Here is a 17,337-nt window from a genome sequence, read left to right on the forward strand (position 1 = left end):
TTTCTCAAGAGAACAAAAATTTACTTCAAGTAGAAAGACATTTAGATTAAATTGTCATCGGCTGAATATTAAGACCTCTTTTTTATTGATTGTATTGACAAATTCGTTCAAGCATTTGGAATATGAATTAGAACACAAACGGTTCCCATCAAAGGCACCACACATTAATAATAACGCAAAAAGAACAAACGTTTGTTGCTGGAATTGAAGGCGGAAAAAAATTCTTAGAACACAAAAGAATTAATACAATCGCTTCCAGCCTCTCAGTTCATTGATGGCGAGCGGCGTGCGCACGCGCACCACTTCGCCACTCGCAAACCACACGCCGAAGCGGACGCAACATGATGGTGACCCCACGATGTCTACCAGTGAGTTATAACCAAATTAATTACCATACTAATTGCTTCATTATTTGTAAACCTCTATTCCGTTGCATAACCATTGTGAGATGGTAAATGTGCGAAGTTTCGGTTGTGACATGTCAATGTTATGAGATTATTTCTACATTTTAATGGTTGTAAAGAAACTAATATGTTTACATTTTTAATTAAAGTTAACGACAAACATGACAGAACTAGTTTATGATGAACGACGTTCCGTTTCAGCGTCTTTGATTGCTTTTGATTTATTAAAGAAGTTTTGACAGAACTTTTTGTATGAAATAATACTTATTTTATAATTTGCACTGTATTTTTAACGATTTAAAATGTATTCTAAGCCTTATCTTTGGTTTGAACTTGTCAACGAACATGCTGGTTCACACCAGTAATGTCCATAGACACTGCTGTCTTAACTTATCTCTCTCCTTGCTTCTCTCTCATCAAAATTCAAATTGTTTCCATGTGTTTGTTTTTATAAAGTATGTCATTAGACCTGCGAAACTAAAGGATCAAGTAATTTTTGCGAAACATGTGTATTGGTTTTCTGGTATTGTTGAAATTCAGTTGTCCGTGACGTTTGAGGTCAAGCTGCGTTGTTCATATTAATTTGTTTAAATAACTCAAAAGATATATACCGTCGTTTATATTTAATAAAAATCAAATGATTTTCGTAACTTTTTTTGTGAGTATATTTACGGAGGGCCTCTAAGTAAGGGCATCAAGATCTTGGCAAGTGATGAAGAAATTTCATGAGTCGTCTCGAGGCTAGTCAGGGTCACTGAACTCTATGCCTCCATCAGAATGCACAGTGATGCACAGGAATAGTAAATATTGCCTTTCGTATTTGACAAAACAATGGCATACACTACTACTGTGATTATACATACCTTTGACTACTAGGTATATATACTGTGGACAAAATAATTAAGGATCTGTAGTAAATAATAATTAAAAAAATAATAGTAATCGAAATTATTTTCAAAATTTCGATTACTAAGCGGTTATACAGAAACATTAAATTAATTTGATAGTAAGTAATTTGAGAACTACCAAATTACTATCTCACCTTATGTTCCATTTCTTAGACCTTGAGGGTAGTTTTAAAAAATGTGAATGTCATTGCTACGCTCCAATTTCCGTATTGGAACCGGACATCGGCGCTGTAGCTATGTCAATTTTTTATTTAATATTTTGAATTGGTAAAACATGAAACGCAGTCTATTTAAATTACATTCCTATGTAGTTTTTTTTTATATATAAACCTCTAAACACTTAATTAATCCTTGTACGTGATTAATAGACAAGTTTTTATGAATTATTTTTTAAACAATCACACACAAATTGCCGAACTGATTTGAAAGAAACTTCTTATTAATAAGTTTTAAGTCTGAAAATTAATATATGACGAAATGAATATATATCTTTACTTTTATCTAAAGTTAAAGCTAATTTTAAGCGTCTTTGAAATTAATGTAACTCATATACAGCTTCCAAAAACAATCATTTATAAAATGCGCTTCCACTTGTTAATTTTAAAACATTTAATACATCATATTTTCGCATATTAAATATAAGTCTAAATGATTTTACATATCTTAAAGCAATAAAATCCTTTAAAAAATAATCAAGAGTTATTGCCAGTCACAAATCCGGGGTAAAACACAATTATATTATTTCTCATTAGATTTAAGAGGAAGGACAAGGAAACAGCAGGTTCTAATTTTTTTCATAAGTTTTAAGTTCTTTGTTTCAAAATTTTATCGTTTTTTGTATCACTATCACTAGGTATAACAGAAACGCGGCTTGATCAATTTGAATTGTATGTTTATTTGCCGTAATCCAATTACTTTCTTTAAAATATTCAACTTCATAGAGTTAAAGTAGCGATTAATCTATACGAATTATATCAAGACCAATACAAAATATATAACGGAGTTTTCATTCCACGATGGCTGGGACAAATGTAATTATTATGTACATTTTTGGTTATCAAAGTTAATGTGTCAAGTTGCTCCATAGAGTTATCTAAAAAAAAGACAAAAATTTTGTTTTAACGAATCCGATTGCAGAGGCAACTTATACATCATATAATAAGTTATAAATTATCATCTAAATAAAACATAAAATATCCTAAATAATAACAAATACGACACTGAAAAAGTTAGTTCACTGACATATGTTTTCGTGGACTTACCTCCGTAATTTAAGAGACAGCCAATAATTGTTAGCTTAAAACTTTATTGATTTAACATGAGAAAATAAATAATATGTATCTTACCGTGAATAGAACAAGTGAAGGTACATAGCTAACAATGATTCATGTTAACAGGAAAAGTCATTAATTTGTAAGTCACTAAGAGAATGGAAAACATTGTGACACTCATTTCACTCACATATTCACCCACACCGCACCTGAGAATGTTGTTTTGTTATCACGTTTTAATTTACGGAGCCAAAAACTAAATAACTAGTTTCACTTCAAACAATACTCCACCCTTACTATGAGTTCATGCACACTCCATACTTAGTGTTTCTCGTTTTTCATTCAATAACCTAAGTTAATATTGTAATGTGTGACGATTTATGAATGAATATCTTGAAATTCTCCAAGCTATTATAAAATAAAGTACCCCGCCGCGTCTGTCTGTCTGTCTGTTTGCAATAAACAAAAAAACTACTGCACACGTTGTCAAGCGGTTTTCATTACTCGATAGCGTGATTCTCGAGGAAGGTTTTAATTAATAATTTGTTAAGGTTTTGTAATGATTTGCGTGTACATTAACGATATTTGTTGAAGATGTCGGGAAAACATGAGCCGTCTGTCAGCTTTTAACGAAAACGCAGCCAAAACCCTTTGAGATATAACAAAACAATGTATGGTGGAATTGTGTATTTTATATAGGTCTACAGAAAAGTCCGCGATGGCATATGTCTATCTCTTTAGCATAACATACTATATCCATTTTACAACTTTTAAAAATTGGCATTCCTAAAGCGTTTATTGGAAAGCTATTTACATAAATACGGTACTACTTCTTATCAAAACAAATTACTTCGTTTTCAAGCCTACATCAGTATCTGTAAATTACTTTTTAAATCATTTAAATCGGGCGTACCATTTGAAAGTTATCATAATATAAGTTTAATAATTCTCAAAATTAAATAGGTCATTTTATATTTTTTGTAAAGAGCCCGTGCGAAGCAAGGGCTGGTACCTAGTATAGTATAACGACACAAAACTGATTCTTCAAATGCATTGATAGTATTATGTTATACAATTGTGTAAGACTTATAAATAACGATATAGATATAAGTATCTGATAGTCGAAAAAAAATATTTAAGTTATTTCACTTTTATAAATTATACTATACTATTACTCCTACTTTCATCCTTATTTCATATAGTAGTCGAGTCTTTTTCTATTCGAAATAATCCGATTTTTATTGTTTATAAAGTTAACCCGATTTTCAATGCAAATTAATGAACATAATTAATCCTATATTATAAAGATATATAACAGAAATTTCAGAATAAAAAAAAATTACTTGTAGATATACTAACAAATATAGGTATTCAGTACTTACTTATGTTTACAATGTAGTAATAATTACAAGTTGTATGAAAGAATGTGCAAATGTTTTTGTTGCTTTATTCGCAAATAAAAAAAAAATAGGCAATATTTACAAAACTTATTGCCATATAGATAATAAATATAATTATAAATCGACAAGCAAATTTTAGTTTTTCCTATTAAAGTAATTACCTTTTAAAGTTTTTATGTGTGAGCATAATACCTATTTTATATTCTGGATTTAGTAATGTTTTAGATAGTATCGGCGTATGTGCTCTGACCTGACAAATGCTTTGGTTTACTGGAAATTTCGCAAGTGGCTTTACACTCATCGTCCAACTATGCAGGTGCATGTGTAGTTTCGGAATCATTATTTCGTTACATTAAGGCAATTAACCAAATAAGTAAATTGTTTTTAATTAAAACCGTTTGTTCATTTAAATTTTGGAATTTTTATCTCGTTGCTCGATCACTTTATCTGAGCCCGTGTCTTTCGAATGTCAGCTATGTTATAAAAACGGTTGTATAGTATTTATTTCTAAAACTATCATACCTTTTACATTCGACAATATTTTGTCTCAATTATATTTGACATATGTGACCATGCACTAGTTTCTTCCCTTCACTTAAAAAGGCCTGTTAAAAACACTAGCAATAGTTTTGTGTTGAAAATTCAAGCTCATATTTAATGTCCCCAAAATGTTGTAGTTTGAAAGACACTTTTATCAGCTGTTACATGTTTGCGTCTTGAGATTATTATTTTTTTTATTTAAAAATCACTAAGAGTCTGAATTATTCCAATTATTTAAAAAAAATAATGTATCTTACATCACTTCTTAGTGATCTTTCTTAGCTTGACAAGTAAAGCATTCTGTATTTGTAGTCAGGTACACAAAAAGTTATTATTAGTAATAGGAATAATGAATGACTATTAGACAGATATGTTCAAGGTAATAATGATTACATTCTTTATAATTATCAGTTGCTACTCGTAAACTTGTTTTTCTTAAAGAGGAAATAATAATAAAACTACTAAGTAAACTCATTCTTGAATAATTCAAAACGTATCAGCTCGGACCACGGACAAGAATATGTTAATTAAATAAATTGGTTAACAAAGAGAATCGATATTTAAATGAAACTAGTATTTTTCGGATGAACTACGCGCGATTTATTTTTGTAAAAAACTCCATACTCCCGACGTTTCGGTTACTTTACAGCAACCGTGATCACGGGCAGACGAGATGGCCGTCCATCCAATTAATCACGCGTAGTTCATCCGAAAAATACTAGTTTCATTTAAATGAATACTCGCGAAAATCTTATATCTCATTATGAGAATCGATATTTCATTAATAGTATTCCTTTTTTTTATTCCAGTTGCTCTTCACTGTGTTAGCAGTGGTTGTAGCAGTACCTACACCTGGTAGAATCCCAAAGGTGTACAATGCCTTGATTACCTCCAATCAGAACTTAGAGCCCAGCAAAGCTTTCCCTCTATATCAGCCAGTATTGCACAGCACATTCCCATTTCCCTATCAAACAATTGTATATGGAGACTACCCTCTAACTAATGTAAGTATCTTTAAAAGAAACATTGGAATTAATTTAAAGAAAAAATATAATTTATCGATTTTTCAGATCAATTAAGAAATAAACACATTAATAACAAATATAACAATCATAAATATAAATAAATTTCAATACTTGTACACAACTCGCCAGTTACCCTGAAATGTGAATCTTCCTGTAATATAATAAAAAAAGGTGTTTAAAATATTTCTAGGGTATAATTCCAGCGCCAAGTTCCCCACCAAAAGATCCTGACGTGAAATCGGTAGAACCATCAACTCCTTCCCCGGAGGCACCACCTGCTGCGTCCACAGAAAAGCCTGCGGAACCAGAATCCAGCAGCCCAAAAGCCGAGGATGGCAAATCAACCCCAGTTCCACCTCCACCGAAAACAGAGTCACCTATACCATTAAATGAGTTTGGCCTGCCACCTCAAGTGCTGCCAATAAGTCGTTTTCAACCCAGTTATGAATACACTCCGTTTGCGTTCCCATATTCTTACTCAGGATTACGATTCTATGATCCTTACGATCCGTTCGGCTTTAGCGCTTTCCCTAGCTACCCATTGTACCGGCCTTTGAGTAACGTTTTGGGACCGTCGCTTCCCTTCCCAGCTGTCAAACCGCAGGCAGCAGTCGCCCCTGAATCAAACAAAGGGGACGTTCAACCTCCACCAGCGGAACCGAGCGAACTTAACGTTTTAAATTACTCTTCAAAGGACCCCGCTATACCTAATGTCCCCCCGCCACCACTCCCACAGGGCGGTCTCAAAGTTGACAAGGAATAAATTACATTTAACACATTAAAACTAAAAAAAAAACAACATAGTTTATAAATATTAACGTAATTCGTAACAATTACATGATTCTCATATTTACGATAATGTTGTAAAATATTTAATTCTATCAAAGTTATATGTACATATATTTTTTACACATTTAAACATCTGTATATAAACTCATAATCTATATGATTTGTAATGTATTATAAATATATAGTAAATAAGGAAATTCACTCAATTATATATTTTTTTACATTTTAAGTTTGTTATTAATACTTTATAATGAGCGACCAACATAAACCTCCCATTATCAAAATACAATAAATATTAAATTATCGTATCAAATTTTATTAATAAGAAATTTATATATTAAATAACTCTAGACATATCCTAGAATGTACAATTACACAGTACAAATTGCTTTTTTTACTTTAAAATAGCAATTGCAACTTAGTTTTATTCTCATTGTGCGCTTCAGAATCTTAATGTAGATTTAAATTTAAATTTTAATTATAAATTCCCAATTCCAAGTATTATAAACTATATAGCCTCGCTATTTTAACACAATACTTATGAAACTCGCACTTCATAAAAGTGATATTGAATATTTATATTAACGAAGCTAAAAGCTCTTATCCAAGTTTATACTATAGATAACGGAAAAAATCTGTTTGTTCAACAAAAGTATTTAACACAGACATTTATTGAAGGGTAGTCGGATATTGTTTCAGAGATATCTTATCTTATTTCGCTGATGGAAGTGACAGTTATGTTAATAATTGTCACATGTCCATGTGTCTCTTAGGATACACAGGATGATTTTAGTAATTAAATGACTAAAATACCATAGCTTTATTTATTTCTTATAAGAAAAATACAAATGATTACAGTTAAAATAAAGTTTTAGATTCTGTTTTGAAGCAGTAAATTTTTTTGGGTTGCAATGTAATTAATATTATGTTATTGTAATAAATCTTTCATTACTACATTCTCTAACCATTTGGTATACAGGATTCACCGATAAGGCGCCAGTGGAATTTACCGGATCCTAACTCATTTCAAAATGTAACTCATAATATAAAGAGTAGGCGTTTCAGTATATAATGAGGAATATTAAGGTATTTTTTTCTCTTGACATATTAATAGAAGATATGTCAGAACAAGTTCAAGTATTTCGTAGTAAATCATTATGCATTTTGTATTTACGCAAAAAAGAAACGCCCTGTATACTCACAATGTGCACGTTTTGATTATGACGGTATCGTATCTAAAGCTTTATGGAAAATCTCAGATTGGCGTTTCGATTGAACGCCGGCGGATTAAATTGCTTATGGGTTCTCTGCATTTATGTATCTATGTATAAATATATAAAACAAATATGATAGGCGGGGCTCATTTGTTTATATTCAGTACGTCTTTCTATGTGGGACTTCAGGTAATATATATTTTTATAATTTAATTATTATCAGTATTAATTTAAAATAGCTTAAATCTTTTTGAATTCATGAAATAATAATAATAAGGTCTCCTGATAAAAAAAAAAAAAAAAACTAGGGCAAGTAGTTTTATATTGGGATTGATTTGTTATTGAAATTTTCATATATTTATGGAGATGTTTTTTTATATTCCAATCAGTTTTATTCCTTTGAAGTACAAACAGCAAAAAAATGTACTAAATCGATTTCAATCTTTGCTATAATAACGAAAACAAAATCATTACACAGTACTGCCCTGTTTTGTTAATAGATTGTACCTCGTTTTTGGTATATATGTCTCGATCTTGTTAATTTTACCATATCAAAAGAATCGGTAAGAAATCGTTTGTGAAGTTTTGTTTCTTCCAATGAGTAATAATACTATTATATATATAATAATCTCCTTTAGTGCAATCAATTGGTATTAATCTTTTGCTCATTTCTGTAGTCAATATATTTAGGATTCCGTAAAAAGTGGTAGCAATTTACTATTTGATCTAGTCATTCAATCCTTTAACATAATAAAAGCTTACGACCCAGTTTCACCAATCAATGTTAAATAAATAACGTCTTGTTAAGGCGTTTGACAGACTGTTAGATGTATTGAGCGTGGTGGGCCACGCACCTATGTCTCTTTAAACGTCTTAACAAGATATTTATATTAATCTCTGGTCTAGAGGTTCGTCAAATGGCTAACGGACTGTTAATCTATTGTGTTGATCAAAACTCAAATGTCCAATCCCACCTCTGATTTGTTGTATAATATTTTAGTAACATAAGATAAAGTTACAGCATCTGTTTTTTTCATTTTTGACCATTTAATTGTATTTACTTATAAAGCGAATTAAAATTTCTTTTTCATAAGATGAAAAATTTTACCCCCGACTTTTATATAACATTGCAAATTAGGTACTCTTTTCATCACTTATAACTTGAACATAATTTATGCCAACAAATTGACAACACGATCTTGTCAGATTACCTCTAGTAAAGTGCAAAGAAAGCTTTTTGTGTGCCACATCTATGCTATCGACGATATATAAAATTCGGTCGCATTAGCTAACAAGTGACGTATCGAGGGATATAACGATCAAGGGATATAGTAGTGCATCCTAGCAAACATGTCGTTTTAAACGCTATATCTTCAATTCGGTCGTCTTATAACAAGGACGAAATAATTTGATAGCCGGTGATTAAACGTGTCATTTAGTAATGCCTTGTTAAAATTCCGTCTCGGGACGTAAATATTTTAAGAGACAATTACGTTTTCGAAGGTTCGTTAGTAAATGCCTCGTTAAGATTTAACAAATACAGCTTGTTGAAACTGGGTCTTAGTTCATTTCATTTCCACCCTTATATTGATAAGCATCAGTAATTTTACATAAATTAGAGCCTCTATTTGTTTTTCATTCTGAAAATATAAGTAATAAAATCTAATTGATTTAGACGCAGTAAAAGTATCACGTTTATTGCTTTATACCGTTTTGGTGTACTTAATTGTATAACGCCTTATGAAGATTAAATAATAATTTTTTTTTTCAAAAATAATGTAATGTCTATATACAATCTTGTTCTAGATATGTCTAGAAGAAATAACGAATAATGGAATTACGGTACAATGGCCAACAAGCTTCCCAGAAAAAAATATTATATCAAATCCTTTGTGTTATTATGGTGGCAATTTAGTGACGCGAAATTGCACTGACAATAAATGGGAACCACCGGCTGCTGATCTACGACCCTGCATGATGGCTGAGAATATTTATAACTTATCGGGCTGTCCGCCAGGTTTTAACAAGATATCAAAAAACAATGACGATTTATGCTATCAAATTGGTAATCCCACGGAATGGAACTATCCTTGTCTTAAAAGTGGGGGAGCTTCTATTATTACAGATTTAAGCAGTGAAGATACTATAAATCTCTTACAATCATTAAATGCTCGGAATATTTCAAGATATTTTTGGTTACCAGCTAAAAGACAAAAATTTTTCAACCCAATTATCTGGCACATCCCTGGTCCAAAATGGGGTCACCCAGTAGAAAGTAGAAATTTTTTGAAAACTAGATTTTGGATTTTACATACATGCTTACTTTTAGATATAAAGGAAAACGTTTTAGTTACGGAAGCCTGCACAGAAAAATATCCAAGTTTATGTTTTTATATCAATGAACTACATTATCCAGCGAAATGTCCGAAAAATACATGTCGGTTAGATATCTACCAGATGATGGAACATGTTTCGGAATAGAACAATCCGATACTAATCTAACATTCCAAGATTTTGTTACAAAAAAATGCGCAACGCCGATGGTGATAGGGACAGTGAACTTACACGTTTCATATTTAAAAACATTGCCACGTTGAATAATTTACCAGAAGACGTGTGGTGCTGGTTTACTTCTCTCCAAAGAAATGTTACGTCAAACACTGGCAACCATTTTAATTCAAGCAATGCATTTATGTCCATTAACAGTTTGGGTGCCGTTAGTTTAACAAACAAAGAGCACGTACAGTCCCTCCCCTGTATGGCTTGTCAAACTGCAGTTATTTATCCAGAGGCTGAATTAAATTTCGAATACAGTGAAGAAGAAAAGTTAATATATCTTACAATATATCATCCTTCAAGCCTGTGGAAATATAATCAATATGATCGAGGAATTCAGTGTTTTTCAGATGGGAATGGGTTAGTAAAGGTTGTCCACATCGACGATTATCCGGTCCTACAAATAAAGGAAATTGCTAATTATAAAAATTCAGACACAGATAGTGTGGATAAAATAGTTATGCTATAAGTCTGATAACACAGAGATCAGCACAGTATTGGTGCGAAGGACATACTAAAAATTTTTCCCTCATATCAACACACAAACTGGTAGTTAATCCTTTAGGCGAAGAGGTACATGTTTTTTCTCTTGTTATAAAAATAAACGTTTCCACTTATTACTTTTTAGATAAGTTGGAAATTTTTAATAATGAAATACTAAATAACATAAAAATTATGTTCAAACCTAAAAAAGCTCTCGTAATGGAATACCTTGAATATTCTGAGAATCACTTCATGATTTTACTGCATTTAGACATTGACATAAGAAATGTGTACAATGATACAGGTAAAAACATTAAAAGGACATACGATTCCTTATTGAATGTAGCGCAATCGGAGTTATCCAAATACAATTATATTTTTATAAATATATCCAGTTCTATGTATTGCTTGCCAACAACATCTTACGATAATGCTACTGAACTAAATTGGGAACTAACGGCTATTGGGCATATAGCAGCACCGAAAGAGTTTTGTTTGCAAAAAAATGGGTTACCCGTAAAGAGATTATGCTCTGGTTCATATCTTCTAGGAAGCATTTGGGGAGGTGTAGAAGGCACATGTAATCAAAATTACAAACCGTCATATACAACAACATTTCTATATAATTTTGTGAAAGACCAAGTAACCGAAAATGATACGTCTCGTTTTCTAATTGATGGTCTGAGTTTCGTCTTAAATGATGTGAACATTATAATACCAGCGGATATTTATTATTTATCTATGTCTTTAAAACATATACTGAACAAAGCTGACGAAAACCTTACTAAAATCGATATGGGAAACATCGATAATATTGCGTGGGCAATTGATAGAGTTATGCTTCTTGATACATCTTACTTGCGATTATCTCAAACACTAAATTCAACAAACGTTATTCTTGATTCAGTAGGGGGCATCATCAATAGATTAGCTGTAAGAGAAGCTAAAGCAGGTAGTATTCAACGAAATTTCTTAAGTAGCTATCAGTTGGCTGTTCGACCTCGTTTTATTTTACAAGTGTCTTATCCACACATGAATAATGTAAGTGGAATTGCTGTGACCAGATTGTCCAGTGACGATTCATTTATATCTATGGAAATAAAACCCTTATTTATAAATACAACATTAGAAGATGTATTGTCAATAGATAATTTGGAAGTGGCAACTTGGGTACCGATGAATGTTTTACAAACTCTGAAAAAAATTAACTATAATGGAAGTAAAGAAGACGTAGAAATGGATGAAGATATTTATATTATAATAAGTGTCTTCTACAGCGATGTTATGTTTCAAGAATTAAATGTAACATATAATGTAAATAGTCGAATAGTAGGAGTGGCGCTGCCACCTGGTTTTATTTCCAATTTAGAAGAGCCAATTCCTCTGATATACAAAGACCTAGTATCTGCAGGACAGAATAAACATTGTGGGTATTGGGATTTCCAAATGAATTCAATGGGTAGTAGCCCTGGTCATTGGTCAAACAAAGGATGTTACTTAAGAAAAACCAACAACACCTTGACTCTTTGTCAATGTTATCATCTCACACATTTCGGACAGTTGATAGATTTTAATAGAGCTAAAAATGTTAGCGACGCTCATGCACGCCATTCAATACCTTTGAACATTATATCATTAATTGGAAGTTTTCTTTCCCTGTTGGGCATCATGGGTTTGTGGATCACGGCCTGTGTTTTTCAGACGTGGAGGAAAAAAGCTAGCACGAAAGTTTTACTTCACCTTTCAAGCTCAATTGCTATGCCCCTGTTGATTATGATAATTTTTAATTTGAATGATACAATTTTTGTCGAAGATAACGGTGTTTGTACCATTAAAGAACGTTCCAAAATAATATGTATAACATTGGGTGCAGCTTTACATTACTTTGTTCTTTCTAGCTTTATGTGGATGCTTATAACTGCTGTCTTGCAATTTATAAGGTATGTGAGAGTTCTCGGTGTATACAGACCTAAAAGATTCATGATCAAATTTACCCTAATAGGTTGGGGCACTCCTCTGATACCTGTTATCATAGTATTGGTTCTTGATAAGGAGAACTACTTGTATAGATCACCGGTGTACACCAATTTTAAGTATGCAATCTGTTATCCGAGCGGCTTTTATTTCATAGTAACAGTTGTTGTTCCTATATGTATAATTCTTTTGATAAATATTTCTTTATTTATTTTAGTTATGTGCTCAATTTCCAAAGGACCTGATGGTAAAATGCGAACAGCTGACGTTGATTTGTTAGGCGCCCAGCTAAGGTTGTCAATATTTTTGATATTTCTATTAGGGCTGACATGGATTTTTGGTATATTTAGTTTTTCTAATAACTTAATTTGGTCTTACCTCTTCTGTTTGTCTTCTACTATGCAAGGATTTGTTTTGTTCGTTTATTTCATAATCTGTGATTCCCAAACAAGAAATCTGTGGTTGACCTTAGTGAAACCCCAATTCCGTAGTATGTCATCAAGGGAGAGTGTAGTAAGCTTAAGTAGTAACTAAGTAATTAAAAAATATATTTTAATCTTTATTCACTCTATTGTTAGGTTTACAATTTTTTGTTTATAATTTCAAGCTGTAAGATTTTCAATAGTTTAGTTTATTTTAAATGTATGGTAATTATTTTAGGCTTTTTTTTTAATATTTTAAGAACTGTTTAGGTTTTATAATACGTAAAAGATAAAAATTACCGATTTAATCTTATTTTATGTAAAACTGTGTACTTTTTAGTGTTTGTTAACGAACACACCACGGTATGATCTATACAATGTTGAAAAGCAACACGCTTATAGTTAAGTTAATGGCTTGTTATAACATAGAATAGGTAGTGCTAAATTTAGAAAAATAATGTAACTTATTAATAAAGGACATTAAAACAGACATATTTACATTTTTTATGATTACGTTTCAAAATCGCGTTACAGAAAATTAGGTCTAGTTTAAAACGACAGTTCGAAATTTAGCGTGTTCCTGGATTTTGTAACTACATTTTAAAATCAACAAACACTTAAAGTTAAATCCAGAACTAATTATTGAAAATTTTACATTATTTTTGTTTTAATAAATAAGATACATAAATATTGCATATTAAGTTGTTTTAAAATCCTTCTTCAGTTTTCCTTGAACAACTATTCCTAAGTTATTTTGGTCGGTTTTCATTCCAATGTCAATTGTTCGTCATAAGAATAATATTTACAAACAGAGGTATCATGTAACAGCACAAAAATCTTTCATTTGTTCACAATCACAGTTGAAATCGCAGATGGACACTCGGATAATTATCCTTGTAGCTAGTGAGTACCTCTAATTTGTTTATAAAAAATATTTAACCAGAATTTTTCTAAAATAATTTTACCAAAATAAATATAATATAATCAATATAACAATATATATAATAATTCATATTAATTATTTTATCAGTTACCAGCAGATTGGTATTATGCATGATAAGAGATTTCGCCACGTGCCATGACGACTTCAGTCTGAAGCCACCAGATGGCGTTTTAAAGGACCATACATTTACATGGCTAGGATTTGTCCAATATGTTCATGGTGAGATATACTTTTAAAGCATACACAGTTAACCAGGACCTTGATTTGTTATCTGCATCAAAATCAAAACAAGAAGTTTATTATTTACGCTATAAGTGACATTTTGGACCAGTACCGAGAGGTTAAGGGTTTTTCTTTTTTTTTTCACAACAAAGTTATGACAAGACAACCAGCATTATATTATATTATCCATATGTCAAAAAGTTAAACTTCGAAAATTATGTTCGTAACAATAGACACAATTTATTTATTTTTTAATTATCCAAATAATTTAAAAATTTTAAACCTTGTTGCGAATTAAGATCTTACGATTTGTCTGTTTGTTTATAATAAAAAAAATATTCATTTCTTTAGAATTATTTTTTGAAATGTGCGTAACTTTTTAATAGAAAAAATGGAAGTGTAAACAGATTTTAATTACGAAAATTATTATTTTTTTTTTGCAACAATAATTAATAATTTTAATAGTTAACAAACATATCGATTATTTGTCATTGATTTAAATAAGTGAACTTCAAGTTATTCTTCAGTTATGTATATATTAATATAATATATATATATGTATAGTGTATTAGTACATATTATAGCATTTTATTATTATTTTAGTAACAACAGGCCTGCCTCATCACAGCAAGGCTCCCAGGGTGGTACTCATCCACAAACAGTTTGCCGCAGGCACAGCTACCGACCTCTTAATATTACCAAAAAACTATAAATTGTTAGTAATTTTCATGAAATTACACATAAACATTGTGCTTAATAAATATCAATACTAAATTGAAATACGTTGATGCATGTCATAGAATCCTTTTTTATAGGGGTAATGTAGTGTTTGGTGACTATGAGCGTGATGAGGAGGATTGTGGAATGACTCGCAGTCAGGTGAAAATGGGCCTGCAATGCTCTCGAGCGTATATAGAAATGCCCCTAATTGATATAACACCGCATCCAGAATATTCCAAGTAAGTTTCGAAAAATCATTCGTTAAATGCCTTCGAAATATATTTACATTTTAATGATTGATAGGCAGAATAAATGTGACGTAATGATCGGTTGAATCACCATTTTTTGTTAAGAAATCCTTTAAATGTCATTGCTCTCTGAAAAAAGATTTTTCACGTGAACATTAAATTATATAAATGCTATGAAATTTTATAAGTAACATTACATGTATAGTTAGTTATACTCACTTCAGACAATGAACATTTTCAGATTTGGTGTTGGAAATAGTTTGGCCCTTATAAAACTCATTCGTCCGGTCAAATCGAGTAAGAAAAATAAAATGTGTGTTATACTAACTTTGCTGTTATGTAAATTAATTAAATTTTATAGACTATATGATACCGATTTGTCTACCATCGCTTACGGAACGGGAAAAAAAAAGAAGAAACAAATTCGTGTTCATGGTCGACTACTTAAGTTGTAAGTAAAAATTTTTGCATTATATTAAAAAAATTTATAATACTAATTTCGTTTTTACTCTTTTAATAGCTGTTCCAAGAGATTTTGATTCGGAAAAAATGGCCAAGAAAAGTTTAAAAATGTACACACATAAAGAATGCAGGAGACATCGCATGCGTTCGGTATGTAAAAATATTAATTTCAAAAAAGTATCTATATATTTTTCATTCCATAGTATTAACAGACAACTAACTGGTTACTATTTAAATATGGAGTAACATTTGATTTATTTATTAATTTGTTATCATTTTACCTCTTTTATCATAGCTTAAAAATGTTTATATGAGACCGACAAATAAAAACATATAATGTTTTCTAGAAAAATTATTTAATGAAATCGAAACCGGTTTTTAAGAAAATATATACCAATTATGTTATGAATAGAACAACGATTAAACAAGTTCGGGTGAAACTATTGAGATATTGTGTTTGTTTAGAAATTAGGCAGTGAGGGAGTGACGCACGTTTTATGCAGTTCAGGGTGTGGAATACGACCTGGGGCTCCTATAGTCAGTCACGCAGCTGAGGGGACATTCCAATTAATAGGAATTGCAGCCGGCGGAGCCCCATGCGCTCGTCGCGCTATGAGACGACGTCTGAACAAAGAACCACCTCTGTATATTGATGTGTACCCCTACGTTACTTGGATTATCAATTTTATTACCGCTCATGTTTTGCCTCGGCCTTACCCGGAACACTTTATGCTAGTTGAAGGGGGAACGAGTATGTTATTAATATATTTATAAATCGATTCGTCTTAAACTGAACGCAATGCTTTGTTTTATGTTACTACTTTTTAAGGTATCGGCATTCATCATCAGTACCTCAGAACAAGAAGGAAACAAAAGGAAGGATGGAAAGCACGTACTTATGTTTCAGGGGACTATTGTTATAAGAGCTTTAAAAAACAACGAGCTACAGCATTCTTCTATTCAGAGAAATTTGAAGTAAACGCTAACCCTCCTGCAAAGTTATCGATATTCATGCAGGTTTGTTGAAATTTAACATGTTAGTTAACTTAGTATCAATAATATGAATAAGGTAATTGAAACGATAATTTAACTTGCAGGTATCAGCGGGCGTCGAATGCACAATAGTATGCGCTCGTCTTTTGTTGCCAAATCGTTTGGTCATTCCGTTCATAGATGGAGTCGGAGGCTATAATATAACTATTTCATTTAGCTCTTTCTGGTTCCCTTACACATTTTACTTTTCACTTGGTTTGAACGGAAAGAACACTACGGAAAAAGATTTCAGGAACTGGATCAGTGAAAGAAAGCCTGGGTATTGGTGAAACCTTCATGGTTTACAACATAAAAAAAAACTATTTTAGGGACAGACGGTATAAACAAAAAACTTGGTTAAATATTTAAATCGTAATTTTTTAACTTTGAAAGACATATTTAAGGGTTTAAAATAAATCAAAATACCAAAAGAGTTCATTCAAATTTACTTTTTATTCGTCCTCTTTGAAGCCACCCAAGTTTTATGTAAACAATAACAACTTCTTGTTAAATACAGATTATATTTTACTAAATTTTCAAATGAGTTGTGGAAATTTACTAAATCTTGAACCTAATTATTAAAGATTGTGCTCTGACTGCAATTATTCTCGCTTGTGTTTAATATAATTTTGATATATAAAAATGTATAAGTAGTTTTTCATAAAATTTATTTGTAATAAAAAATAGAGACACTTTTTTTGTACACTAAATTGTGGTTTTACGA

General features: G+C 31.2%; 3 protein-coding genes across 3 annotated transcripts; all 3 read left to right on the forward strand.

The window, feature by feature from the left end:
• The first annotated feature begins 237 nt into the window (after positions 1–237).
• On the forward strand, positions 238–6,566 carry LOC116778100 (uncharacterized). The gene is made up of 3 exons (XM_032671976.2): positions 238–368; positions 5,333–5,527; positions 5,739–6,566. The coding sequence occupies exons 1-3, from the start codon at positions 342–344 to the stop codon at positions 6,309–6,311; spliced, it is 795 nt and encodes a 264-aa protein (XP_032527867.2). The 5' UTR covers positions 238–341; the 3' UTR covers positions 6,312–6,566.
• Positions 6,567–7,683: 1,117 nt separating this feature from the next.
• LOC116778743 (uncharacterized) lies at positions 7,684–13,476 on the forward strand. The gene is given in 5 exon segments (XM_061529610.1): positions 7,684–7,740; positions 9,358–9,979; positions 9,982–10,110; positions 10,113–10,562; positions 10,565–13,476. Coding segments are annotated over 5 exon segments (3,792 nt in total). The 3' UTR covers positions 13,099–13,476.
• Positions 13,477–14,035: 559 nt separating this feature from the next.
• On the forward strand, positions 14,036–17,194 carry LOC116779137 (uncharacterized). The gene is made up of 9 exons (XM_032673316.2): positions 14,036–14,148; positions 14,755–14,866; positions 14,967–15,110; positions 15,361–15,416; positions 15,481–15,570; positions 15,640–15,731; positions 16,047–16,332; positions 16,411–16,598; positions 16,679–17,194. Exons 1-9 carry the CDS (start codon positions 14,040–14,042, stop codon positions 16,901–16,903), a joined length of 1,302 nt encoding a protein of 433 aa, XP_032529207.2. The 5' UTR covers positions 14,036–14,039; the 3' UTR covers positions 16,904–17,194.
• Positions 17,195–17,337: the final 143 nt, after the last annotated feature.

The sequence above is a fragment of the Danaus plexippus genome, chromosome 6, assembly GCF_018135715.1.
Source record: "Danaus plexippus chromosome 6, MEX_DaPlex, whole genome shotgun sequence".
In the NCBI taxonomy this organism is placed as follows: Eukaryota; Metazoa; Arthropoda; class Insecta; order Lepidoptera; family Nymphalidae; genus Danaus; species Danaus plexippus.